Source organism: Falco peregrinus, chromosome 4 (genome assembly GCF_023634155.1).
Source record: "Falco peregrinus isolate bFalPer1 chromosome 4, bFalPer1.pri, whole genome shotgun sequence".
In the NCBI taxonomy this organism is placed as follows: Eukaryota; Metazoa; Chordata; class Aves; order Falconiformes; family Falconidae; genus Falco; species Falco peregrinus.
This window is the reverse complement of record NC_073724.1, coordinates 43,904,668-43,932,544: the sequence shown is the minus strand read 5'-3', so window position 1 is coordinate 43,932,544 and position 27,877 is coordinate 43,904,668. Positions and strand designations below refer to the sequence as shown.

The 27,877-nt window shown below is 41.4% G+C and overlaps 1 protein-coding gene across 1 annotated transcript in view; it reads right to left on the bottom strand.

The window, feature by feature from the left end:
- Nucleotides 1–12,538: 12,538 nt before the first annotated feature.
- DSCAM (DS cell adhesion molecule) overlaps nt 12,539–27,877 on the bottom strand; it is a 470,739-nt gene continuing 455,400 nt past the window's right edge. Inside the window, exon 33 of the mRNA XM_055802403.1 lies at nt 12,539–13,486. Coding sequence (XP_055658378.1) covers nt 13,146–13,486 — 341 coding nt within the window. The 3' untranslated portion in view covers nt 12,539–13,145. The remainder of the gene's footprint in view (nt 13,487–27,877) is intronic.

The following is a 27,877-nucleotide window of genomic DNA, read 5'->3' as shown; positions in this document are numbered from 1 at the left end:
CTTAATTTAAATGTGTGTGCACACGTAAGTGCCTGTAACTTAAACAGTATGTGTTATACTAGTGATGCAAAACTACACAGACAGCTTCTCCCCTAAAAAAAAAAAAAGAAAAAAAAAAAAGAAAAAAAGAGGAAACCAGTTTTATTAGTAGTGTAATTGAATATAGTGTCATCAGCTGCAAAAGGAGTGGTATTCGATTTCACTAGCTTACGATGTGGCCTGTATCATGAGTTCCCATTATTTCCATTATATGGGATGCAGGGAAGGGAAGCAGGGCTCTCTCTCACAGGAGCTGTTCGGTGAAATCCTTCTTGCAGAAGCTGTAGCTTCTTTGGAGGTCACCTTTAGGACAGAAAAGCTTTGAATAGCTCCCCCAGAGTATAATGACAATTAAAAAAGGTTTCATAAAACACGTAAATTAGTGTCAGTTGCGATTCATCTCATGGCATATTCTTTCATGATATATGATCAAATGGCTTTAAAAGCTGTACCTAACACCCTTACTTTTACAGTCCTACTGGTCTTCTGTTTTTCAGTCAGGAGCTGACAGATGCTGTCTGGGTTGAATGGGGTCGAATTAAAGGTGTTTACCATCTTTGTTGGTGACATGGACAGTAGGATCGAATGTACTCTCATCAAGTTTGCTGACGACACCAAGCTATGTAGTGTAGTCAACACGCTGGAGGGAAGGGATGCCTTAAAGTGTTCAAGTGGATGGGCCTTTGAGCAACTTAGTCTGGTGGAAGGTGCCCCTGCCCATGGCAGTGAGGTTGGAACTAGATAATCTTTAATGTCCCTTCCAACCTAAACCATTCCATGATTCTATGAAATTCAGCTTTCAGAAGTGCTTATGAGCAGCTGCATTGAACGCTACCCAGGTCTCAGAAGTAGTCAAGAAAAGAAAACAGAGGACTTCAGTAAACAGTTATTTGGATTACACTTTGGCTTCAATTTGTCAGCTGCACCACCGCCAGTAGGAAGAGAAATGGAAATGTCACAAAAGATTGTAACCTTTAATATATGTGCATTAAAAAACCCACAAACACCCAAAGCTCCACATAAAAGCATGTGCATGTACCAGCCTGCAGCAGTGTTTTCAGCCCTCAATGACTTCATCATCACAGCCCACAGTCCTGCTGCTCTGTGGTGGTACCTGACCTTGGGAGCCTCTGCATGCATGCTGACATCCATCACTGCTCCTGGAACGTCCCCAGAAGGGATCAGTGGATGCCATCAGGAGCAGGTTTGCCCTTGCTACCATCTCTGAAGCACTGTACACAGGAAAACATATCACAGCCCAACCCAAACCTGCCAGCTAACGGCGTGGCCACACCGTAATTCTTAACAATAGAAATGCACTGTAAATACAGTTTTGCCTTTGTAACTGGAAGGCATTTTGGCTGTATGTGTCAAAGAAATTTCTGTGTTTGTCCTTTGAATCCTTTTTTAGGGGAATTGTTCAGCTGTTTGAAGAATTAAGGTTAGTCCTGACATCTTCCAAATGGCAAATACTCTCCGTGAAAATCCTGGGATGTTTTCTGCATATGTGAAAGTGTTATTTTGAGAATGAAGAGTGTTGGAACACTCTAAAGGTATCTTGGAGTAAAAACCTACCAACATACTGGAAATATTCAGACAACATAAGCATAAAAGAAAGCTTTTGCTAAAAGTATAGGAGATACTTGATTTTTTTAGAAATCGGTCAACTTTGCAAGTTTTTCTCCAGAGTAACATACTTTGTTGTAAGTATTGTCTTTTTAATTTTCTTTTTTTTTTTTTTTTTTTTTTAAAGAATTTATATATATCTATTGATTCAGGACATATTTTCAAGCAGTCTGGGGAATGCTGAGATGTAATTGACATCCTCCATTGTTTTTTAAAATTGACACTTCTTCAGACAGAACATATTTACATTTGGACCCAAGAGTACCCTGCTGGTTGAAAAAATGAGCTATAAAAGTTATCTGAAAGTCATTAAAACACCACAGATGCTCTTTTCAAATAAGGTCATTGGTTAGCAAAACATCAGAAAGTTTCTGCACACAATGAATCACATCAAAAATAACTAGGTTGCAAACCAAACCATCTGAAGTTGAGAAATGCCAGAATTAGATACCCCTGCAGTATTAATGGTACTTGCTCTTCTGTGATGAAATGTGTTATGACATAGCTTTTGATTCATAAGCTTATATCCCCTTCCCTTCCCCAGCCCACTCCTATTTCTATGAATGGGAAATTACTCCTTATTTTCTTTTATACCACCTCTATTTTATTTAGAATTCACTGTTTAGAGGCTGAACTGAACATAACATTATTCTTTGGCTCCCTGGAGATTTTGTGATTCTAATTTCATTTTATGAATGGTGTTGCCAATGTCCAAGTGGCACTGGACATTTCTGAGTTGCCTTACAAGAGGGTATGGTTAGATGAAGCAGCAGTTGCCTGCACCCTTTAGCACAAAGAAGTAAGGTATAGGGGGATGAAGGACAAACTTTCCCCTGATTTTTGGGACCCCACGTTATGATTGTATTTGGAAAATATTTATAGCATTATATATATCCAAAGCTGAGGTGAAACTTGGTAGGTGGCTGGATAGTAGCATGTTAAACCTAAAGCCAGAAGTTTCTCCATGACCCCCAGAAAGGTGTGCAACTGAAGAACCAGGGAAAAAGGATATTTTTTTTTTGAAACATAGAAGCATTTATCTCCTTCCCAAAGGTCAGGAGAGAAGAAACTTCAGTGTTTTGCTATCAACAACAAGAACAAAAGCAGGTCCTTACAACTGAGGCACTCCAAGTGCAATTCTGCTGTTGGGAAATTCAGTTTTGAAATCACAGAATAATCTAGTCCAGAGGAGACATCAGGGATCATCCCTCCCCTGGCCAGCATAGCTCAGATGACTCAGGGCTTGTCCACTTGAATCTGGAGTACCTTCAAGGATGGAAACCCCACAACTTTGGGCAACCTGCCACGGAGGTTGGTTGAGCAGAATCCATCCCTGTGTGAAAACCAAAAGGCTGAAGTCTTGTGTCTACAGAATGACCTCGAAGAAAGGTCCTGATCCCAGCAGCCTTCCCTTCCTCATAGGTATGATGGGGTGTGTATAAAGCATTCAGGCTTCTGAGTTATTTGGTTACACTCCTGACATGTGCTGTAGAGTTGCCTATGAAAGACTACAACAGCAGCTTTCCCCCTACGAGATATACAGCTCCCGAGTATTTAGTAATAGAAATGTTGCTGTATCCTATTCAGAGGGGGGAGTCCTAACTTCTCAGCGTGAATAAGATTAAATGAAGAACTCAGATATGTCTGACCTTAATATTCTGACATCTTTGAGGCAACATCATGTCACTGTCACAGCCACAATAGTATTTGGCACTGCTACTATTACTAAATGCTGAAGTTTTCAGTTTTGATTAAAACTGCAAAAGGTAGAAACTGTACTGTCAGGCATTATCTTGATAAAGAGATCAGCTGTGCATAACTTTGTCTACGTGGCAAGACCTGGTGCATTTAAAGTTGTGGCAAATTTTACCAAGGTCTTAGCATTTGGTCTCTGTCATTTTTTCTTATGCAAGCAGACCACTTACTTTTCTTATTGCACACTTACCTGCCTGCTTCTTTTATCCTAAATCCCTACTAGAGTCTTTGAGACTTGAGTGACTGTAAAAGTAGGAAAGTTTTTGTTCTGTCAGACCTAGTCAGACCTAGGTGTGTATTTTACTGGGACTATGGAGACTTTGGAGATGAGTTTCTGTTATCAAACCCTATAAGAAACAAGTCAAAATATTGCTAGGTAAATGGGAAAGACTTGCTATTTTCTCATGTGGTCCAGACTAATGTTCATCACTGAGATCTAAAGATTGCTCCAGAGCTTACGTGTCAAAAACTGTTTCATTCGCATACAGGTAACATGCTATTTTCTTTCAGGAGCTGTGTTTTTTGTTAGTGTGTTTGGAAGTTGCCCTGGGGGCTGGGATATACCCTGATTTCTACAGATCTTGAGCTTTCTGGTAAGTTCAAACAGGTCAGCACCAGCCCATTGCTTTGCTGGTTCAGCTGCCTGGTCAGTTGAGCAATCGCTAACTTGCATGACAAAATTTCAGGCCTCTGGGAACCCTCACAGAAGCACTAGGCAAGTTGCTCTTACCCTGGGCTCGGTATTGGCTAAATTCAGCAAGCCTGCTGAGATCCAGTCCTTGTCCAGCCTTGTTCTGGCTGCTGCATTTTTCAGACAATGCAGCATGGAGAAAACATGTCAATGTGATAATCATTGGATGTGGCTAAACCCACTCTCTGCTCTTCAGATATTGTGTGTGTTGCAAATGCTTTTGTTTGTCTCCCAGGGCAGAGAAGGGTAATGTCTGTCTTATCAGGAGAATAGAAGTTCTGAAGGTTGCCTTTCTTTTTGTAAGTTTAAAAAATTTAAATCCAAATGTTTTCTTTCTGTTTCCAGCATGTTGTGGCTGTAGATGGTGGCTGGGACTGCTTCCAGGCAATTGAGGGAAGCTGCCAAGGTCAGCCAAAGGGTGGGGATCTGCCCTGGTGTTGGGAAGTGACCCTCGAAGCTCCCACCTAGGAGCTGAATCCTCACAAACCTCTGCTGGACCCTGAATCCAGGAGAAAGAAGCTACCAGCAGGCAGATGCTGTGGGGTGCCTAGGCCTGATTTAGTGGATGGTTTGTGGGCTCAGAGCCTCAGACTCAGGTTACTCTCATTTATCTAGGGCCAACTGATTGAACTGGCAGGAGACCAGGCTGTTTTTATGCTGGATGTTACTGAAAATGAGAGACTGTCATGAAAATTTTGGGTCCCCGAGTGGTCTTTTCCAGTGACAACCCTAATCATCAGGCTATGCTGAAACAAGTCTATTGAGAATAATCGTAATTAATAGCAGCAGGATTTTGAACAAACATATTTTTCATGGCATTTTCAGCTTTGGCATAAAGCTTTCAGCATGTTCCTGAGGAAGCAAACACTGACCGTCTCCATATCTGCTCTGGGTGCCACCTATAGAAATGCACGTGGTTTTGCTGCGCTATGTTAGGAGGGGATGGGACTGCACTCGGTACAGATCCCAGGGACCTCCTGTGTACATGAATGCCTGAAAAGTAGTTCACAGCTGTAAAGAGGGAGTCACGGCTTTGCTGTACTTTCAAGGTCGATGCAGAGCACATTTTAGCACTCAGACTTTATCCAATTCTTTTTCTTTTCTTCTAGTCCTTAGTGTAAATGACAACTTTCACCTTGACTTGAGCATTTGCCTTGAGTCTCTGGCTTGTATTCCTGTCCTGAATGGGTTAAGACGCTCAACTTCTTTACTGTGAGAAGTAAAGAATAAAATATGAGGTTATAAAAATAACCAGGACTCGTTTCCTGGATAGAACAATGTTTGGTAAAGGATGGGCCATATAGAGTTAAGATCTGCCTATGCACCCGTGCACAGCTAAGACAAACACTTGAGAGTGACGTGTGACTGGAACTGGCTGATTGCCGTGGTTTCGTGGCGCTGTAGCATCTTTCCCTGCTCCCTTCCACCAAGTGCAATGCAGTGGTAGTGAAAGGGTTGTGATGGTAGCTTTCATGTTGATCTTGGCATTCCCTGTGCAGGTGACAAAGAGTGTGTGTGCACGTATGGGTACACGCATGCACCCATATTATGCAGACATTATGGTCTGCACACCATAATCACAGAAAAGCTACTCATGGTGCAGGTGACAGCTGGCCCTGTAATGTCAGATTGACCAGAAATAACCTGCAATCCCACCCGTTCCCAGTGCATCAAGTCCCTCTGGTCTGGGCAAACCATGTTCAGCTATGCTGTACTCCTGCCCTGGGACAGCAAAGAGCAGTGTAAATCTCAAAACCCCCTGCATGCTGCAAGCCACCCATGGGAGAAAATGTGCAATTGGATGGTCACATCTACTGGTTTTTAGCTGCTAAATCCCAAGTCATCCTCAAATGAAGTCTGCCCTGAAACTAGCTTCACCCTCTCTCGATCGTTTTGTCTTGGCTCTCTTTGAATTGATGGGAAAGCTGCAGTTATTTTTAACAGCACCTCATCAATTCTGTGTCGCCTATTGCTTTGGTTCACAGCTCTTCCACCTGAGGTGATTCTGCTTATAAATACTGTAAAGGGTTCACCTTCAAGGACGACGATTTAATTAGAACTGCAAAGAGCTATGGCCCAACATGTCAGAGACTAATGAATGAGCTTTTGTGGTTGGTGGATAGCAGCCTGCCAAGGTATCCATTCATTTCTGTACATGTAAGATGAAATGCAGCTGAAGCTGTGGCCATTTTAAAACAAATCTCTTATTAGAGTCCAGGCAATGAGAGCAGAATAAAATAAATGGGGTTTTGGTACTTTATCTGTTTGTATGTAGGTTCAGGTGTGATTATGTAGTCTGCTATCAACTTTAATTAAGCTTTCCCTTTGCTCCTGACCTTGGAGCTTAAATATAATTTGTTCTGTAGGAAAGACAGGTGGTACAAGCTCAGTGTTTTAAAGTTCAAATTGATTTAGGTTACATTTAATTTAAATTTCCTTATGGAAGCATATAATTTTACTATTACTAATGTTGGAGCAATTACACAGAGGTGAAGAAACTGGTACAGAGCAAAGCCTTACAGTCCTCTAATGATTTTCTTCATGAACAAAAGTATATCTGCCTCGTGCTTTTGGTGTAATGTTATTTAAATACAACAGAGCTCCCACTTCCCTGCCAGACTGGCTGCCCAGACAGACAGGAGGTGACAGTCAGACATCAGCCACCATCACACAGGTGTGCAAAGGGACAGACAGGCTCCAGCAGACTTGCTCCCACCTGGGAACAGAGGTGAGGTCCTTAATGCTACCAGACTATTTGTCCTCTCCAGCATAACAGGAGCTCTTTTCTTGGCACGGGAGTGATGTAAACCCCCAGGGAGGGCTGGGAGCTGCAGCCCTTGGTAAGGCAGGCATGCTGGGCACCACAGGCAGGACAGACATTTGATTTCAAGGCTCTGGACTGAGCTTTATCCATTGGAGCTGAGCTCTCCATCCTTGAGGCTCTGAGATGTTTGAGAATGGTGCGCACTGGGACTTGCGTTGGACGCAAGGGTGCCCCTGGTCTGACTTTTCTGGTTTTACAGAAGCAGGGTGGTGGCCACCCTGGGAAGGGGCACATGCCACAGGGGTGCAACAGCTGAGCGTGGGGCAGCAGTGGTGGCCGGAGCAGCATGAGAGCTGGGGCATGAGCAGCATGAGAGCTGTGGCATGAGAGACTAGGAGATGCTGGGGATGCTGCCGACAGAGATGGAAGGAAGATGTTCCCTAGGATCCAGAGGCAGCCACACTGAGTTCCTGCAACCTTGAAAATTGAGGGCAGGACAGGATGGGAAGAAAGGATGAAGCCTCCAAGGGGATGGGAGGAGAGAAGTTTTTCAAGCCTTTTGTGAACCTGGTGTGCTCTCTTTAAGGAAAAGCTGCAGGATCAATCATAGCCAGATTCTAGCTGGTGGAAGATCTATCACAATACATGTTTCAGTGCATGCTTGGTATTTCTGAGCCCCTGGCTACAATGCTCCCTTCCCTCCCCATGTCACCCAAGGCCTCCATTGCACTACAAATAGCACTGGAACCATTGATTTCTCTATCAAACTGTTGAATCAGGTTAGTTTTGTTATCCCACCAGGACTGGAATGTTAAAGAAAGCATTCTGGAAAAACTTCAGGTGCAGAGCTTAACGAAACTTGGGCGATATTCCAAAATCATATTACTGCATGTTACAGGTCTGATGACGTTTCCTTAATGATGACATTTCTCCAGGTTTTCCACCTTGTTTTCCAGTTGTGTTGTGGATTTCTCTATTACCTCACCATTATGTGATGTCCTTTTATGAAACACCTATCTTACTAGCTTTCAATTAAAGAGACAAAAGGTTTGAACTGTGGGTTTGGGGTTTTTTTATTCTTTCTGACAGACTTGGAGAATGAAAACTTTGCAGTTTCAATGTAAAACCAGTAACTTCCACAGTTTATCTCAAAGCAAATTGTTTTGTTTCAGTACTCTGAGAAATTGGTTTTGGCATTACTCCTCCATGGTCAAGGGTAGGGATCCAGTTTCTTTCACACTCAGTCCCAGAGATTTTGACATTTTTATGTGTGTATATATCTCCCATTAAAAAAAAAAAATAAAGTCACTGGCTAGAAATTCTGTGTGTATGTTTTCAGTCCAGCAGCATCAGAACAAATACCTGCAGCAGCCTTCCTCCTGACAACACATTGCAGAGACACAGGTCATCATTTTAGGTTCAAACAACTGCTCCGACAGGCAGGAAAGCTGCTGCCTCTTGCTGTGGCTTTGTCCAGCCAGCTCCATGCTCAGGGTCATCCCTGACGCTTGTCCCCTCACCTACCGTCAGGCCTGAAAAGCACCAACCACCTTCAGTGGGTGCCCGTGAAGGGGAAAGCCATTCACCTCAGAGGGCAGAGGCACTTAAAGCAGAGCCAGGAGGAGGTTGGGGCAGGGTGGGGAGCTGTTGTACCAAATGCTCCCAATACTGAAGATCTGCTGGGAAGCATACAGGGCTCTTGTCAGCCCTGAAAATAGTTACAGATCTTTTCTGTGTCAATTCTAACACCTTTCTGCCCTGAAATCCTGAATCAAAGGAGCATAACATTCATTGTGAAAAAAAGGAAGAATAGTTCAGAAAGTACAAATAAAAACCCAGGGAAGTGCACTGCATGACCCCCGGCAGCGTTCGCAGTGTGCGCTGGGCTGGTGCACTTCCCGCAGAGGCATTTTCTTTCTGGGAAGGTGGTCAGGTTTCCCCTTGGGAGGCTCAGGCAAGTTTAGAGAAAATTAATGGTGAAAAGCACTCTCTTTTCCCTGCTGGAATGTCTCATAGTCAGCCATGAGAGCCCATTAAGCAACTGCTGTGACCTAAAATAACCTGACTAACACTAAAACTATGAACGGGCTGTCCAAACTGTACGCTTTTATTTCTTCCTTTTACCGTTCCTTTCTTTTAAAAGTGAGCTCCCTTCTCTGAGAGAGTTTTTCAGCCCACTCAGGAAAATAAAGTGCTGGCGGAGTTTGCCTTCCCAGCTGCCCCCTTTATCCCACCTCTTCACTGTTCATGTCTTCAGAAAAAAAACCAAACCAACACCTCCCCCCCCAAAAAAATCCCCAGGCCCAACCAAGCAAAAAAACCCTCTTCATACATGCCTAGCTGTGCAGGTAAAGGATGTTGGGCATCAAAGTCTGAAGACATTTACTCCAAATTACTTTATGCACAGAATTAGGTAAAGACCTATTGCTATTCACCCACCTGCAAGCCAGGGATGGGTATCATCCCCCCAGCTGCCTGGGCAAGTGGGAAACCTGGCTGCACAAAAGCTCCTCTGGACTCTCCATTTGTCCCAAACAGTAGCCCAGAGTTGCTTTAATTTGTTTTTCAACTATGTTATTTGGTGTAATAATACCTTCCTTATAACTCCAAACTCTTAGCTACGGTAACATTGCTATGGAGATCACCTGGTTAAAAAAATGATCGACAAATAGACAAACTTTTAAACAGTCAAAATGTCTTTGGTTCTGAATAGGAAAAGCAAGCTCCAACCTAAAAACAAGGGGAGGGAAAAACTGTACTGAGTTTAACGTAATTGTGTTAATTATACAATTTAAGCGACACAGTAATGGAATAAAGAAGGATAAAAAGGTTCTTAGAAAAGGCAGGAGTGAGGGAGTTGCTAACTCATTTGAGACAAAAAGAGAGTTAATTACTATCTGTGAATCATTAAAGGGTTAGCTGAGGTTGAGGCATGGGGAAAAGTATAATGTGAAAAAGAATGAGTCTCTCTAAGGAGGTGTGATTTTTAGCAGACAAGACAGGGAAGAATTTTAGCTCTTAAATTCATTGTTTGAAGTGTCTCATCACCCTCAAGACTAAGATGGAGTTGCCATTTTGTGCAAGATGTGCCTGCACTGATACCTTGATGTTATGGTACTTTAGGGCTTGTCTTTTGAGACCTCATGCTGATGCCAACTATTTTCACTTTCACAAATATTTTCCAAGGTGGCATTTGGTGCAATGGGGGAACTATAACACATGCCAAGATGCAGATATATAGGATCCTTGGATTTTGATGGTTCTTTTACAGGGAAGTTTTTAAAATGGTGCTGGTAGAGACACATCAGCACATTTTCTCTCATCTTGGTCCTGTGAACCAGTGTATCCTGGGGGGACTTGACTGCTCCCAGCTGTATTGATCTGAGAACCTTGACTAGAGGAGAGTAGGACAGGCGCTTGTTTAAAGCTTTTGTTACATGTTTAACTAGCTCTACCGCTCCAGTGCTCTTTGGAGATTCAAAAGCCGATAAAACGCTCAAGCTGGGGGGACCATACACATTTATAGTTATGCGTACTGAAGAGCTGGCTGGATCCAGGGCACAAAGCCAGACACCCTGCAGGTCTGAGCCTCCACGTCTTAAAAAACAGCCCAGTTCCACTCTGATTTTAATCAGCAGGAGACTTGCCATGAAATTCTTTGAATATGGGGGCCCCAAAGGCATCTTCACATGATAAGGAGGATAAATATTACCAGGCATATTGAATACAAATGAAGAGTCTTGGTAAGTCACGACAGTTGGCACCTTCCAGATTGTCAGCTGAACACAGATTTAGGGAGATATTGGAATATTTCCAGTCACCACATTAAAATGTATGTATGTCCTCCCTCCATTGCACACTCATTCTTGCCTGTCACTGAAAGTAAGTTTTGGTGGGGATCGCAGCCACAGGACCCACCGTCCCTATGCTTGAGGGCAGCCAAGAGCCACAGGAACAAATGGATCAAACCTCAATTTTTCCCAAAAGCTTTTCACCTTTTTTCAGACAATGAGAAAGAAGCTTGAATGGAAGATGAAAGTGGCCTGAGACTCAAAATTCCTGAATGTTAGTCAGAAAATAAATTTTTATGTGCAAATGCAGTACTAATGCCTCATCTAGCTCAAGCTGAGCACAGCAGAAAGACTCTTGTGGGAACCAAAAAGAACTTAATTGCCCCAAAATGAAATCTTCAACAAAAGTTTAGTTTTCTGTAGAGTTTTTCAATGGGAAATAGTAATTTCTTTCTGTATGTTTAAATTAGGTTCTTATTAGCAAAATATTTCTCTATTGAGAAAAACCAACACAACAAACCAAAGCAAATGAGTAAATTGTTTTTCAACATATAGTTTTTACATTCTATTTGAAAATACTTCATGGGTAATTTTTTAATTTTTTTTTTTTTTTAATGGTGGTAAAAGGTTGGGTGTTGGTTCTTTTGTTCAGGGTTTTTTTTGGTGGTGTCTTTTTTTTAATGTGCTTTATCACCATATTGGTCAAACAGGCAGACTAGGTAAGAAATGGCTCCTTGTCCGAGTGACGTATCAGCACTCCTCTGCAGGTCTTTAAGAAGCTCATACCTCCAGGATGTCTTCATTTGGCTGCTTCTGTAGGACTTTGCAGAACTTTAGCACTTAGGCTTGACAGAGCTAAGGATGCAAGTACAACTTGATTCATTTCAAGACACTTAAGTACTTTGCTAACTTAGTGCCCTTATGAAAGCATAATTACATTAATAATAGTTATGAAACAATTATACATAACTGCATTTTTTCTATTTTAAAACAACTTGAATTGAGCACGGCACAGAAATACTTGAATTAGCAGTGCCCACACTGTCACCAGCCAGCGAAATTGCAGGAGGTTCTCAGCCTGCTCAAGTGTACTGAATTTTATTGCTTTCAGTTAATATTTCCAGCCAGTGCTGAACAGGGTGTTCATGTTAGCGCTAATCTGGGATGCTCTGCACCATATTCTCTTGGTCAGGGCACATGAAGGTAGCCAGAACACACACAAGGAGGCACTTAGCAAGGCAGCTCAAACGTTGTTACATTAAACCCACCAACTGTAGTATTCAATCATTTATGCTTTGTATAAACCAAGCAATATTGCTTCTCATGTAATCAAAAGATGCAACAAAGTAATATGAGCTGACAGCTCCGCTGTAAAAAGGTATTTTTTCTCTAAAGAAATCCACATTGATCTTAGACCAGGGATAACTTTTTCCTCCCCTTTCTCCCATTATGGGAAAAGCTGTTTTTCCCCCCCAATCCTTACGTAGGTGACTAACTTTTGTGAATACTGCTCCCAAACGGACTAAAGGTCCATTCCTAAGGAATAAGTAAAGTAACATCAACACATTTCTTCTGATCCAAAAAATACTGAAGCTGATCAAAAGCCTCCTGGTTGCAGATAAAGTGAATGCAGAGAGTCCCAGGTGAGTTTGATCCAGAGCACTCGGGACTTGTGTCGTTCTGGGTCTTTGCCCCATGGTAGTAAAAAAAGGTGTAGGTAAGTGAACCCCAGTTTTTTTCTAAAGGTATGACCCTCCTTTCCTTTTCTGCCCAAGGTACAAGAAGACATTGTTCAGAGTGCTGTTTTGACATGGCTATTACACTTACGGAAAACCAAGTACAGCAGAAGGCAATGGAAGCAGACGTCACAAATAAAGGCAGAAGACCCTTTTATTTCGCATAGACAAAATGCAAAGAGTGTCTCATTAAATTAATATTAAAAAAAAAACCCAAACAAATCAACCCCCTCACTCCATTGACATCACTCATCCTAACTGACAACAAAAAACGATTAAGGACCCATTTTCTAATTTTAAAAAAAAAGTGCAAACATGACAAGACTTTTTGTTTTTTCCAAATCAATGCTCCTGCTGAACTCACAAATAGGGTGATTTTTTTTTTGTGATTTTTTCCCTTTTGATTCTTGTCTGATGGAACATCCAGTTAAAATGTTTTAGTTAAGTCTCCATGCACTTCGTAGAAAATCAGTAAAAACAAACGCTTGTGAAGATCAGAAAACTGGACTCTTTTACCCAAAAATTCAGATGTCCAGTCAGATGAAGCTCACACTCAGACAGAAAAAAAGCAAGAGAGTCTTTGCACTGTCTGTTGTTCATATTATTATTTTTTTTTGTCAAATATTTTGGCAATCTTCTTCTTTAATTATAAATATTGGAATTCAATAAAAAAAAGGTAGCTTTCATTGGATTTTTTTTTCAGTGTAAATATTTACAGCCACTGTCCAGCCATGCTCTTTTTGTTATACCAGGGTGTAAGATTTTGCGTAGGGATTGTTTCCTTTCAAGTGGCCCCGGGAGTCCAGCAGGGATTCTTGGGAGCTGCTCATTTTTGCTGCCTGTCCTAGCTCAGCTCCTTCTCGCTGAGGTAACGTTGCCACAGCACCAGGTTGCCATGACTGTACTTCTCTTGTGGAGGATGTCTCCATGGGTATCGGCTCCAGGACAGTGGGACGCTTCAAGGTTCGGCTTTTCTGCGGCTCCAAGCAGGCTTGCCCCAAACCCAGGTCTCTGCTCGTGCCCTGCACACCACGGTTCAATAAAAAATCCATCCTAAGGTAGGGTGGCAAATGCATGAGATCACCTGCAGAGGCAAAAGTGAAAAATAAGTCCTTACTTACGGTCATGTGCTGTGTTATGTTCACCTACTGGCTGGGGGAGTCAAGGTGCTGGATTTGGCCACCAAAGAGGAGTATCTGTAATCAATCCAGCTGCAGCACTTGTAGTTGATATATTGTTGGTCAGCCATTTACTATGCCATGATCTTACAGAGTCAAGAGTCAACAACCTCCTTCTGGGCAGACCCATAAGAATTCACTATTGATATTTGTTTTTATAATAGAATGACTATAATAAGAAGTGCTATGTCTTTTACAAGCACTCACAGCATGAAGAAGACAAAATGAAAAGACTAGGACGTTTTTCACAAAATCTTAACAGAAAAGGTCTCAGTTTTCATTTGTAAAAATGTGGAAAATGTGGAGGTGGTAGATTTCCTTTTCTTCTTTTCCATTTTAAATGAAACCCTTCACAATTGCAATTGATGACCCCCAGTCTAGAGTAGAATAACCAAATCATTTAAAATGGATGCATCAGTGGTTAGGCTATAGTTTTGAAGAGATTTCTGAATAAAACACAAGAAGATTCTTGTCCTAATATAGTGGCATTTACCTGCCATTGTGTTTAAATTAGTAATGATTTGTTTCCACTATGGCCATCAATATGCCACTGTTTTGAGCTAGAAAATGCATGGGGGCTGGCACCCTAGCTCTTGCATCAACCCTCCGTTCTGTTCTGTATTGTCAAGGAAACCCCTTACTCATTATTTCCCCTGATTCCTGGGCATTTCTATGTGAGCCTGATGATGGCAGCCTACTCAGTCCAGAGGATTTGCCTTTGCAAAGCTACTGAATTCAAACAGGTGTCTTGGACCTTCTGCCTGGAAATAGGCAGGGGTGAATGTTACCTTTCATTTATCTTCACATGTATTAGACCTGCTACAGAAATTAGATTGGCTTATTTATTCTAGGCCTGCCTGTTAGGCATTCATAAAGGTACTTCAAGGAAATGAGAGGCAATCAGGGACATAATGACATTCCCTGCTGAAAGTATTTGATGGTGTAACCTCACATATATATGAAAAAAAAAAAGCACTGTTATGAGTGCACTGAAGAACAGTATTCCCCCCCCCTTTACAGGCCTCTGCAGGTATATAGCTTCCTTTTCATGGCTCATATCAAAACCATAGTCTCTTCTATAGACAGTCATCTACACATGGGATGCATCCTGAATGTTTAAAATAGAAGACTCTTGCCACTACTACACCTCTGTCTACGTGAGCTATTTACAGCAGCAGAAATTAAGGCTGACCTGTGCCAGTGGCATAAACAATAGAACAGGAAAGCATTTCTTCATAATAAAACAATGTATAGCAATTTTGTTTTTCCTAACCAAGCTAAAAGCTGTCCAATGCTCTAAAATAAAACAGGTCCTTTGATTTCTCATGTAAATCAAGCCACTGCAAATCTTACCTAAAAGACTAACAGCATCTGCTCTATCCATAATTTCAGGTCACAGGGAGAGAATTGCCGAGAAGCTCCATTTGGACAGAATGACTGCTTTTTCCTACAGAAATCCCCCAGACACTGTCTGACACCATATGTTTTATTCTAGCTACATCTCCAACAGAGATGCATGGTACATAGTATTTAACCCCCACAGAATAAGATGTACGTATCTCAAGATGACATGCAATGCGGCAACATTTATGTAAGGTTGGAGAGAGAGGGGAGGTTTGTGCTTATAATCATACTGATTGCCACTTGAAAAATTAATTGTGGTAACGACAATTTGTTTTACTCATTTACCTTATTTTTCTACAGTACCTTTCATGCCAAACGCATTCTGTGTATGAGACCTATTTCAGCTGAGACAGCAGCGTACCTGCTGCTGGAGTAAAGTACATCAGGATACGGACACATGAACTGGCAGGCACAGGCAGGCACCCACTCGCTCCACTTAACTACAGGCATTGAACTGAGATGCCCATGGGTACGTCTATGCTGCCCAACAGCTTTGCTGACCCCTTGGTGCCCAGATTCCAATGCCCTGGACGCCCACACTGCATCCCATTACTTTGCTGCTGGGTTCCCTTTTGGACCAAGTCCTTCCAAAATGCAGTTGTGGGGGCAGTTTTCTTCAAAGACCATTCCCTGCACGCTGCAGGGAGGATACAGCCTGGATGGGAAACGCTTGTATCACTTGCTCCCTGTGGCTGTATCTTTTGCAGCATTGCAGTATCCTAAATAAGGAGCTTTATCGCTACCCACTCCTCCCCATGGGGCAGAGACAAGAGTGTAGGAGCAAATGATGCTGCCCCCACATACCTGTCTCTGCCCGCTAACGAAGGTGGTGAGGGCCTTCGTTTGGCTGCCTCAGGTGTAGGTTATTACTGTCAGGGCCCCAGCGAAGGCGGGCAGTGAAGCACACTTCTGAGATTGCAAGAGTAGGCGTGAAAACTTTATGACTAACTATAATACCTAAGTATTATATTTCCCTCTTGTCAGAGGTGGGGAGAGATTGCTGGGGACAGAAGGCAGTTCCTCTCATGCTCCCACAGTTGCCCCCCATGTGAAATAGGGGTCCCTCAGCCCCAGCAGAAGAGGACCAGTTTTCTGCACTGCACCCCCATTCCTACTTCCCGCAAGAACAGGCCTTCTCCTGAAGATGTCTGTCACCCTTAACACCGGCAATGACAGCCTGCTGCCAGGTGGCACAATGCCCACTGCTTTATTAAGACCAGCCAGGTCATTTCACATGCCTTCTCTCTTACTACTGCATTTTCTGGTCGACTTTCCAGGAAGGAGCCGGTGTGGAGCAGAAGCTGGAGCATGGCTCATTGGCAGTCCCCCATGGTTGCCTCAGAGAGCCACTTCTGTATCTCAACACATTGCTACTTCTTGAGAGTGATGGACATGCATGAACTATAAAAAATACGAGTGTTGAACCTTATAGAGATGAAGCTGCTGTCTAGACATTTCTCATGTGTATTTAAGACCTTCAGTCTATGTAAAAAAATGCCTTTTTTTCCTCCCTAAATCTACATAAGAAAGCATAGTCAATAATCTGTGTAAACAATATGCAGTCATTTTACTGCAATTTTCTAAATGTCTGGGGGCGAAGTTCCAACAGGATTGCGGTAATGAGAAACCAGAGAGTGTAACTTGTTCTCCAAAGCTGGATACACAATGCACAATCTCTGACATGGCTTACACAGAGCACTCTATTTGATATGATGTACACATTTTCCTATCATAGAAAGTGCCACTGCTCCTTCTTATCTGCAAGAAGCATCTTTCCCTGCAACTGTTTATAAAACAAAGCAGATTATTAAAATAACTGGAAAAGAAAAATGTTGAGAATGGAACTTTTTCTTCTTTACTAGGATTGAAACAGTCTCATAGGATGAAAAAAGTCTTTCATTTATAAGCACTAATGTGTTTCTGACTTGAAAACACAGGCTTTGAAATGTAACCACAGGGGTTCACTTTGGCCTTTCCTACATCAGTTCTGAAGGTATTTATGAGAAGATTAAAAGCCTCTTGCCATAAATATAGAGCTACCTGGAAAGACTTTTGTTCTCATCCTTCTGGATACAACTGTGCAGACATTTTTTTTTGTTTCTTCCTATTCAGCTGAATGATGATCTTTTTCAGGCAAAGCATTATGAAGTTTCAGGATGGTTCATTGCCTTTGATGCTCTAATTACCTCTTTTCAGCTGTGTATGTGCCTTATAAGTAATGAAAGCAAACCTTTCAAGTGCATGAACATGGCAAATGAGCATGTTAAATAATTCATGCATTCATGCAAAACTATAGTTTTCTGATGCATTTTTTAAAAAGAGAAATTTGCTGTATTTAGGAACATTGAGTTTGTACACAAACAATAAACATCCAGTCAAATCTGAATGCAGCAATTTAAGCCAGAGCTACCTCAGTCTTTTTTTTCTGAGTGGCCAACCCTCTAATGAATTATTTAGTACAGTAAATTTAAGAAAATATTAGCGTCAATAAATATTTGTAAACAAGTGCTAAAAGTAACTTACTCTGATATTTACCATAAGCAACACATTCTACCAAAAAGGGAGCATTTATTTTTATTTATTATGATAGCCGTATACATTTTCTCATGAATCATAACTTCCACTAAAGCAAAAGCAATTTGCCTTCACAACACTCCAACACAGATACCCTCAATGATGATGATTTTCAAGTTTCAGTTCCCACGTGAAGGAAGCTCCATGCTATTTGAGACCTCATGTTAGAAAAGGTTATAAAGTAGGATTGGTGACTATGACAGGACATTTTATTTAACAAAGGTAGGATAAGACTGGGTGAACAAGGCATTTGCACAGCTTACTTCAACAGGCGAGTGGGTAAAAAAGTGCTTAAGGATGCACTTGGGATCAGAGATCATGCCAGAATTGAATTGTACCACTTTGTTAGCACAGGTAAGGTGCCTAGCTGATGTAGTTATGTTGATTTGGGACCTTAGTATAAAACTCTTCATGACATTGTGCAGTGCTGGAGGGTGTTCAAGGGCCGGCAAAGACCACTATGCTGGGCATCTCTTGTCTTGTCCTGAATTTGGAAGGGGAAGCATTGATGGGATGTTGTGCTTTCCTTTGAAAGGAACCAAGGGTGACAGAGCTGCTGACAGATTTAAGTTCAGGTTTATGCTGATCAAAAAGTTTAGTGGGGTTTTCCAGCTCACTAGCGCAGTAAATACATCAGTGAAGCCTTTGCCTATACAGGCTTCTTTTTAGGAAACAGACTTCCTTTATGAAAAGCTTATGTTAGAAAAAAAGAAAGGGTAGAGGATTTGCAAGGCTAAGGTGAGAGGTCTGATGAAAAAAAGAGCACAAGTGATGTTCAGAGGTCTTTGTCACTTCCAAAACTGACACACCATTAAAAGCTAGCAGGCAAAGCTTTCTTAGCAGCAGCTTGATCTATAGCCAGACTGATAGCAGCAATAACATTTCTTACAATTTCTGCTGTCAGTGTTTGAAACCCTCTGGTGCTCCCTCACTGTCCATGTGTCCTGCACAGAACCTGCAGAGCAGTCTGCACTGTGCTGCAATCATTCCCACCCCAGCAGGCTAAGAGTCAGACCTTCAAGGCTTGCAGCACACTGTAACATCAGTTATACATACACTTAATGAGCAATAACACCAACTCTTTGGTTACCTTGATCCTGTGTCCTGCTCAGCCAAGCAGGGAGGTAAAGAGGATCAGTCCTGCACCTCCTTGCTTGGCTGATACAGGTCTCAGCGTTGTGGTGCCTCAGTGAAGAGCTCAGAACCGGCTCTGCCCTCCTGCCTGGTTAGCCAGGAAAAGTGACTGGCTGCAAATGGGAGCAAGGGGATCCTTTCCAGATGCAGAGTCATTCCTGCCCCAAAGTGGGGAGAGGAGCAGCTGGTGCCTCCCTTGACTCAGCACCCAGTTGAAGGGTTAGGTGGATACTTCTTGGAAACTTGGAGGATCATGGAATGAAGAGAATGAAAGCAGTAGGCGGGCTTTAGTTTATGCCTGTGTTTGTTACGATTTCCACTCCCCCAGGATATGTTCAGTGTGGAACTGCCTTTCCAATCTTCTTTGTTTTATAATTATTATTTTCTTGTAAATGTTGCATTAAAATGCCACAACTGAACAATAAAAAAATTCTGAAGGATGGTTTGAATAACAGGGCTCCAGTCTCCACAGCCAGCATTGATGGGTAATGGAAATGGAGGTGAAATTTCCCCACACAGATTACTGACTGCTGAAATGAATGGGAGCCGCACCTCACTCAGTCAACAGGAGCACACCATTAGCAAGTTCAGGAGCTCACAGGTTACTTCTAAGCCCACTTTTCCCACACAAAAACTAGATTTAATAATTCTGTAAGGTGATCCAGAATAAAAGGCAAAAGTTCCACGCACTCCCTTAGATTATGGTCTTGGTGAGCAGCCGAGCGGCAGAAGGGCAAAGGAAGGCGGGAGCATGCAGGGCACAGCTTTCTCCTTAACGAAGAAGCTGCTGGGAGAGCAGGCTCATGCTCTCACAGAGTAGCTTCAACCTCTACTTGGCTGCTCAAGAAAAATGATCGACGTGCTCAGCATTTGGGGGACACTTTTAAACCTGCTGAACGCAAAATGTAAACAAGGCCAAGGACGAGCCTGGATGCATTTCAGCTCCTAACCTGCCCTTCGTGGCTTTGTTTCATGCCATTACATCTTTTAGGCTTCTCACGGTGTTTCAGCAGATGACATAAAAGCATGTCTTTGCAGTTTATGTTTGTGATCACATAGATGGGAAACAGCTGAAACACTTTGGAAAAATATGCCAAGCTTCCCATTTCTACACAGAGAAATCAAAATTCCCTATCATCCCTGCAGGGCTGTGCTTTGTAACTGGTAAGTTTCAGTTTTCTTTCTCCATGAAAACTGCACCCTCATAGATAATTTGAGGACCTATAACACCTAGTTAAATGTTGCATGTTGTGGTCTGTTAAAACTGGCATTTTCATAAAAGCATTAAAAATACCAGATATGTTTCATGCAACAAAACAAAAGCAACAGCTGCTGTTGCCTACAATCATTGGAATTCTCTCTTAAGAAACACCAGAGTATCAGCAAAACTGTAGTTCAGGAGCCAAAATTGCTACTGGTATAAATCAGGGTAGCTATATTGACTTCAGGAAGACTATAAATTGATTTATACTTCCTGGAGATTAAGTTTAAGTGACTGAAAATGAGGATTCCAACTAATGTGGATCATTTTTCTGAACAGTGATTAATTTTTTTATTTAGATTTAAGCCTTCTAATTCCAAGAAAAAGTCCTTAATCAATGTGTCTTAATGCAAAAGCATGACTGCTATAGTTTAACCGAGATCATACATCTGTACTACATCAACATAACACACTGCGCATCTGTCTAACTGAATGCCAGGAGACTTGATTATCGCATTATTACCTCCTCCTGAAAGGTCTAACAAAAGAGGAACTGAAGCATCTTTTTGATTTGTATTTCTCTAAGCAAAATTTTGGTCTCTCATATACTGCTGCACTATTAAAAGACCTGTCAGATGCTTTGTATCTTTCAGAAGTAACTTTAAGGAGAACTGACATATTTTTAAGGGCCTCTGTGCTGCTGAGCTGGTGGTATAAGGAAGGAAAAACTGATTAATGCCAGGGGCCGAATAGATTTAGACCCTGTGGAGATGACAAGTGGATGTTAGCCTCAAGGGCCAGTGCACCTGCAGAACCGAGGCCTTTCTGTTAGGATTTAATGCAACTTCTAAGTTATAAAATCTTGTAAGAGGCCTCACCGTGTAAATCAATATGCACTCCAAAACTAAAGTCAGAAAAATTGTTAATAAATAATGAAATGATGATAGAAAAGTAAAGTGCGGGAGCTCTGCCTTTCCGTCACTTTGTCACGCAAGCTGCTTCATACATTTTTAAGGATGCCCTGAGACAGCCCTCTCCTGCCCACTGGCTGAGCTAGGAGAGCCGCACAGCAGCTCTCGCTCAGGTGCCTCCAGTCAGCAATGCTGGCGTTTTAAGACTTGTTTGCCAATCCTGGGTGCAGTGAACAGAAACTGTTCAATTATACATCACTTCAGTTGAGGGGTAACTCCGTTGTGACTCCATGGAAATTGGCATCCTTCACAGGTTTATTCCTGGGACATCTTGGGAGCCTAGCTTCAGCACAGAGGCGGGAGAGGTGAGGAGTTCAAACCATACTTGTGGTTCAGTGAAATCAGTGGAGGCCACTCTGTCAACCTCAACAGGCTCTGCACCATACCCGTGAACTCACAGCTAAATCTGACTGTGTCAAAGTGATGGGTGAGCGTGACACTAACAGTTACCGGGAGGCCAGGCTTCAACAAGGAAACCAATGTAAGTGCAGCTGCTGCGCTGCTACTCTGCTGAAGTTCTATTCATGGATGAGTTACTGTAACTCGGTCTCCACATGTCCATCAGTTTGAATCACCTGAGTGATGCTGATGAGGTGCACTGTTGCATTTTTGTTAATTAATCCACTAGGACCAGAAGTTCAGCTCTCACATTTAAATAAGGCATGCTGGCACGAAAAGTTGAACAATACTGAAATACTTCCGCGTGTACGTACAGCTGTGCTTTAAAGGCCAGCATATAAAGAAGCCTTTACATGGATGGCAAAGACTATCACTATGGTCAGATTAAGAATGTACTGTTAAAACAAAAGTTTGTTTCTCTAGTGATACCCATTTCTACTTTGCTTTCAAAAGATAGCACAAGTGTGGCCTTTCTTGCAAGTAAGGTTTGGTTTACATTTTCCGATGCCATAGTCTCTCTGTTCTCCTACAGATCTCCGATTACATTCAGGTCCTCTTGGCACAGAGGAAGCCAGCAGAGCCTGCTGTATGAGAAGTCCGTTAAAGCACTAACAGCTGTAGATGACCTCAAGGACCTTAAAGCAAGGCTAGATCAGTTCTTGCCTATATGGAAACAACTGCTTCTGGTTACCCTGGGCAGACATGCAAAAATCACATAAACTGTTTCTCAACACTATTAAGGTGAAATGCTTCGACATTTTCAAAATTAAAATGGCATGAGCACGCAAAACCTAATTTTTGTAGAAGTGAGGTTTAAGATAGGGATTCTTAACTGCTCTACAAATCTATTATTTTAATTGAAGTGGACACAGCATCTTTGGTTTGATTTGGAACATTTGCTGGTAGTTTTAGAAATTTAATATTGCATTTATGACTGTAAGCGCATAAAAGCAGCTGAAAATTTACTGATAAATGTAATCCTTGCTTTAGGCATAAAACTCTCCACTAACTACAGTTGAATACATTGCCTCCAAACCTACAGAAAACATGGGTAGTCTATTTTAATAGTTGCATCTTATGAAAAAAAAATAACAACAAAAAACCACAAAGCAAATAATCAGCTTTAGAAAAACAAAATTAAATTCAATTTTTTCAAAAATATCACTTTTAGTAAGAAAGACTTTGTAATAAGAAGATAGGAAATACGCATTCTTGAAAGGGTGTTTCCCTTAACATGCAATTTTTAATCTAGAAGAAAGGAAAAAAGCACCAATAGTATTTATCACAAACCAGCACAGTTTTAGACACTGTACTTTTCCAAAGCCAATGTTAATTTTCAAATAAAAAAAGCAAATAAATTAGCAACGGGAAAAGATAATTATGCTGCCATACACTCCTTACAGAGTTCTTAAGGAACTGGTGCCAGTTATTTCTTCTAATTAAAAACAAAACAAAACAAAACCAAAAACAACCAAAAACAAAACAAAAAACAAAACCCCAAAAATCTTCCTAACACCACTGATCCATAGATGATAGTTGTAAAAAAAATTAAATTACTTTTATCATCAATTAATCTTCCAGACATCTTATACACTACCTAAGATGGAATCTTCACATTAAATTTGCACAGAAACTTTGTATTTGTGATCAAACAGCTGCCCAGCTTAACGTCATGATTCACACAAATGATAGTTTTCCTTTCTGATCTCAGAGTATTTTAGCTTCTGACATGAGCCTGTTTCTAGGTTCATTTTTGTTGTACTGGCAAGTTAAAAAACTTGCAATATGAACCTTCCTCTCTGTAAATCCACCAGAAAAATAATGCAAGCCAGTGATTTCAAGTATGTGGTCACGTCAAATTACATGCGGAATTAAATGTATTTCATCCCTGTAGAACATTCAGCTTTTCACAGCAGCAGAAGAAAAAGCTCCTGATTCTCCACAGAAATAAACCCTGAGACAGGATAAAGGCAATTTACTTTCATCACCAATGTGCCTTTTCTATGATAAGAAGCCAATGGCACAGTCTGTCTCTTTGTGATCTGTTCCTAGTTTTCCGACAGAGCAATAGAAAATAAAAAGAAGGTGTTCCAGGCACAGGAGTATTTAATATGGAAATAGTAAAGACGCTCATCTAGGGGAGCAATTTCAGAATATGTCACATATGTTTAAGTAAGTATACATACAAGTAAGTTAACATACATTTTAAGAGTATTTACTACAGTTAAGAACATGGAAAAGAAGGGTTTTTTCCCACTTACGACTGTTCTGCCTGTCTTGCTGTTTTCCCACCAGCCTGTTATTTGTGCCTGGTCTCCAGCTATGGAGTCAGGATGGCAACTTCTTTGTTCTACATACACTCTACATATGCAGTATGTATACACATATATATTTATATATGTTTATTCTATTGTATTTGAAACCAGATAGTGCAAGTGTAGAACTAAAAAAAGAAAATGATCCCTATGTTAGCCTTTTCGTAATTTGCTGTGGCATTTCTGAACAAAACAAGGTCAAGCATAGATTCCCCCGTATATTCAAGAAATTCAGTTTTGGTTCTGGAAACTGTGGAACTGTACAATTCCATTTTCAGTCAATGCAGATTAATACAATTGGCATGGGAAAAGGAGGCAAAAGGTGAACTTGACGCTCTAAGTCAAGAGTCCCAGCCATTACTGAATCCCCAGTGGCCAAATTTCTATTGGATTCAGTTACTGCTACAGCTTACAGAGCGCTGTCAGCAACTTTTCAATACAAATAGACTATCTAAATAGACTCCATCACTATGTTGCACTTGTCTGCATCGAGTAAAGGAGGGAAATAACTCCTACAACCTTCAACTCATAGATCAGTAGAAAAGAGTTCACAACTCCTCATCTCGGGTTACAGGGCTGACATTGCAAATACACTGTGCTTTCTATTAGTGCATGGTTAGTATTTTTCTTACCACGCTAAGCAGCTTATTTTTAGCTGTGGTGACTGAATACTGGAAAAGAAGAGTTGTTTCTTGACATGGGTATTTAAAATAATGTTTATGCACTGCAGATAATATCCAGACTTATTTTAAGGGACCTTTGTAAATAGTTAGTTGATAAAGTACTTGCATTCTGTAGATTAAGTCTTGTCTACAAGCTAAGACTTTGCCGTTCAAGTCAGCAGGATTAGTCAAAGCAGCAAGAAATTTGTAAATTGGGTCAAGAATGCTAATTAAAGCATCCTGAATACTGAAAGAACTTGCTCATTCAGCAAAGCTGGAGAGGTTAGACCAGTGTTCTTTTCTAGTAAATATGCGGTAGGCTTGGTGCTAGACTCAGGCTGCTTGACTCAGGTGCCTGACACAGACCAAAGAAGTACCCATACTTGCTTACTGAGAGCTTGACTGACAGTAGGCCTGTCCTGTCCTCAGGATGCTTCCAGAAGGCGGTGGTGGCTGGCCACATCTCCTCCTTTGGGACACAGAGGTCAAGCAGGAAGGCTGGCAGACAGAGGATGGAGCTCTGCCCTTGCACATCAACCAAAAGCCCAAGGGCAGCAGGAGGAAAATGCTTCCAGTGGAGCGAGGGCTTAGAAAACTGGTGCTCCTGTTTTGTGCCAGCATAAGGACCAAGGAAAGCACTCAGATTCCCTGTGGAGGAATGGGATGTTCTTGCCATCTTTGTGGCTGTGAAGTCAGTATCTGGAAGATCTTTTTCTCAGAGTCTGCCTGGCTGCGACTGCCTTTTCTCCCCACCCACATGCAGGTTTCTTTCCAAGCTGTTTTTTTTTTTTCATCAGCTGGGAGTTTGTAGAGGAGGTTCTGAGACACAAAATCTTGTGATGTTTTAAATGCATTTCAAAACCTCCTAGTCTGATATACCCAGTGAATGATATCTCTTCTCTGGAAGTGTACCTAAGATGCACTGAGTCCTTCTGGGTTTATATATTAATGTGATCTCCAAACAAGCTAGGAAGCGGGACTGTCAAAATGAGCCTGCACTGTTTTATGACATCAGGCAGACAAGTTTCTACCTGGTCCGGGTCAAGATAACCCTTAAGGATAATGTCATATATTTGAAGAAGTTCTTTTTAGGGCTAATTATCATCAGAGAAAAATATAATATGGGGTCTGAGTTTGGCAGTTCCCCTACGAAAAGGAGGTTTCTGCAAATAGCAAGAGACCTGATGAAAACTTTCTAGGTATCCCTGTTCAAGCACTGGTCAGATATTACTTCTTCCAAGAATAAATTACATTGCCAGAGGACACAAGTAAGTGGTATGTCCACAAAAAAGACATAATAGCACTTGGAAAGCACAGAAATATCAAAATATTTCCCAGTTAATAGCTGTTCTTTTCTCAAGCATAATAATTTAGGAGTAAAGAGAGGAAAAAAAAACCAAGAGGCTTCTTGGCTGAGGTTATTAGCAAGATTTAAAATTATAATAACAGGAATATATTTTTAAACTGCTACTGCAATGTTTATTGCAGTTAAGAATAATTGTTATGATAACCTAATTTGTGGTTAACATTTTTCAAACAGAGAAGATAAAGATTATTATAAAACTTTCCCAACCTCTACAATTGTCTTCCACTTTTTTACGTTACAGTCTCTTTGATGGCACAGTGGGAGGTAGAAAGAGAGTATATTTCTTCCCAGTTTCTGTCCCACCCAGTTTCTGAATGCAAGATTTGAATGACAACTTTGGAGGATGAAGGACTGAGTCATTTGTCAACCTCTCAGGAAAACTTTGGGAAATTTCTGAATATTAATATGAAAAAGTGCCTCAGTTTTGATCTGGAAGAACCTAGTATACTGTTGAGATGATTGCCCAGTATGCCTATTCCTTGAGGCCCTGATCTCACTAACCAAACTTGCAGTTAGTGACAGATGCGGGGAGGAGAACAGCAATCATAATCCCAAACTTCTGGGAGTTTTGCTGTTGGGGAAGATGCAATGCTAACGATGTACTGACATCACTTTTATACCATGAAGAATATTAACACTGCACAGCGATTAGGAAATGAAGGCCCACTTTTCTAAAGGATGTGACTTACCCCACATGTTTAAATTACTGCTGTGATATGTCTATTGGTTCCATTTTCTCTTGCCTCCTGGGACACATTACTATTCTGATGGCTTACTGAGAAATGTCACCATCTGCAGTGGGGCAGCTTGAAAGCCAGGGAGGGTTAGGTTTGCCAGCTCTGTGAAGTCCACCAAAACCCATGTGGACTCTGCATCCAGTCTTTCATTTGTTTGGAACCTGTGCAGAAGCTGTTGTTAAGCAGCAATTTTAGTTTGTTTTGTGGTTTAGAATATGTTATTGTAAAAGGAAATATAATGATGTTACTGTTGATGCTGAAGTAAAATCTACAAATAATCTCATCTTCTTCCAAAAATCTGTCTATGGATTTGTAAAGATCAGAATGCAAGGATGCATAAGACAGGCTTTGAAAACACTGAATGTAGGAATTAACTAAAAAAAATAATCTTACTTTCCTGTTCCATTTCCTGTAGCTATGTCTTTTTAGAAGTTTAAGAAAAATGTGATTCCTTAAATCATTTTTATTGAAGACTCTTTAATAACACTTTCTCTATATATTTGGAAGTTTTGGCCTGGTATCAGGACAACGATGCAGAAAACATTTACAGATGCTTGTACAGACAACTAGAAGTAGCTTCATGTCTAAGAAAAATGACTGATATTCAAGGATCATCTCCAAGCTCAATGAGTAGAAATTCAGGCTAAAATGCCAGGAGGCCTGTGTGGATGAACGAGTTGCTCCTGTCAAAACTCAGACGCAAAGAGGAAGTACACAGAGGGTGGAAGCAGGCACAGGTAACCTGGAGGGAATACAGAGACACTGTCCCAGCGTGCAGAAATGTGGTTAGGAAAGTCATAGCCCAACTAGAATTGAATCTGTCCAGGGATGTCAAAGACAATGAGAAAGGCTTCTGTAAGTATCCAGGTGACAGAAGAAAGGCCAGGAAAATGTGGCCCCACCGGTGAATGAAGCAGGGAACCTAGTGACACAGGACATGGAATAGGCTGAGGTACTGAATGCCTTATTTATCTCAGTCTTTACCAGCAAGACCAGCCTTCAGGAATCCCAGGTACAAGAAATCAGTGGAAGAGTATGCAGCAAGGAAGACTTACCCTTGGTGGACAAGGATCAGGCCAGGGAATACTTAAGCAAACTGGACATAATGGAAGTCCATAGGCTTTGATGGAATCCTGTAAGTGTTTGGGAACTGGCAGATGTCATTGTGAGGCCACTCTCAAAAATCTCTGATTTATCATGGTGATTGGGAGAAAAGCCTGAAGACTGGAATAAATCAGATGTCACTCCTATCTTCAAGAAAGTAAAGAACGAGGACCCAGGAAGCTATAAGCCATTCAACCTCATCTCCATCCCTGGAAAAAGGTGATGGAGCAGCTAATCCTGGAAACCATTTCCAGGCACAGGAAGAACAAAAAGGTGACCAGGAGCAGTCAGCATGGATTCACCAAGGGGAAGTCATGCTTGACCAACCTGATAACCTTCTGTGATGAAATTACTGGCTTGGTAGATGAGTGGAAGTCAGTGGATATTGTCTACCTTGACTTCAATAAGGCTTTTGACATCGTCTCCTGTA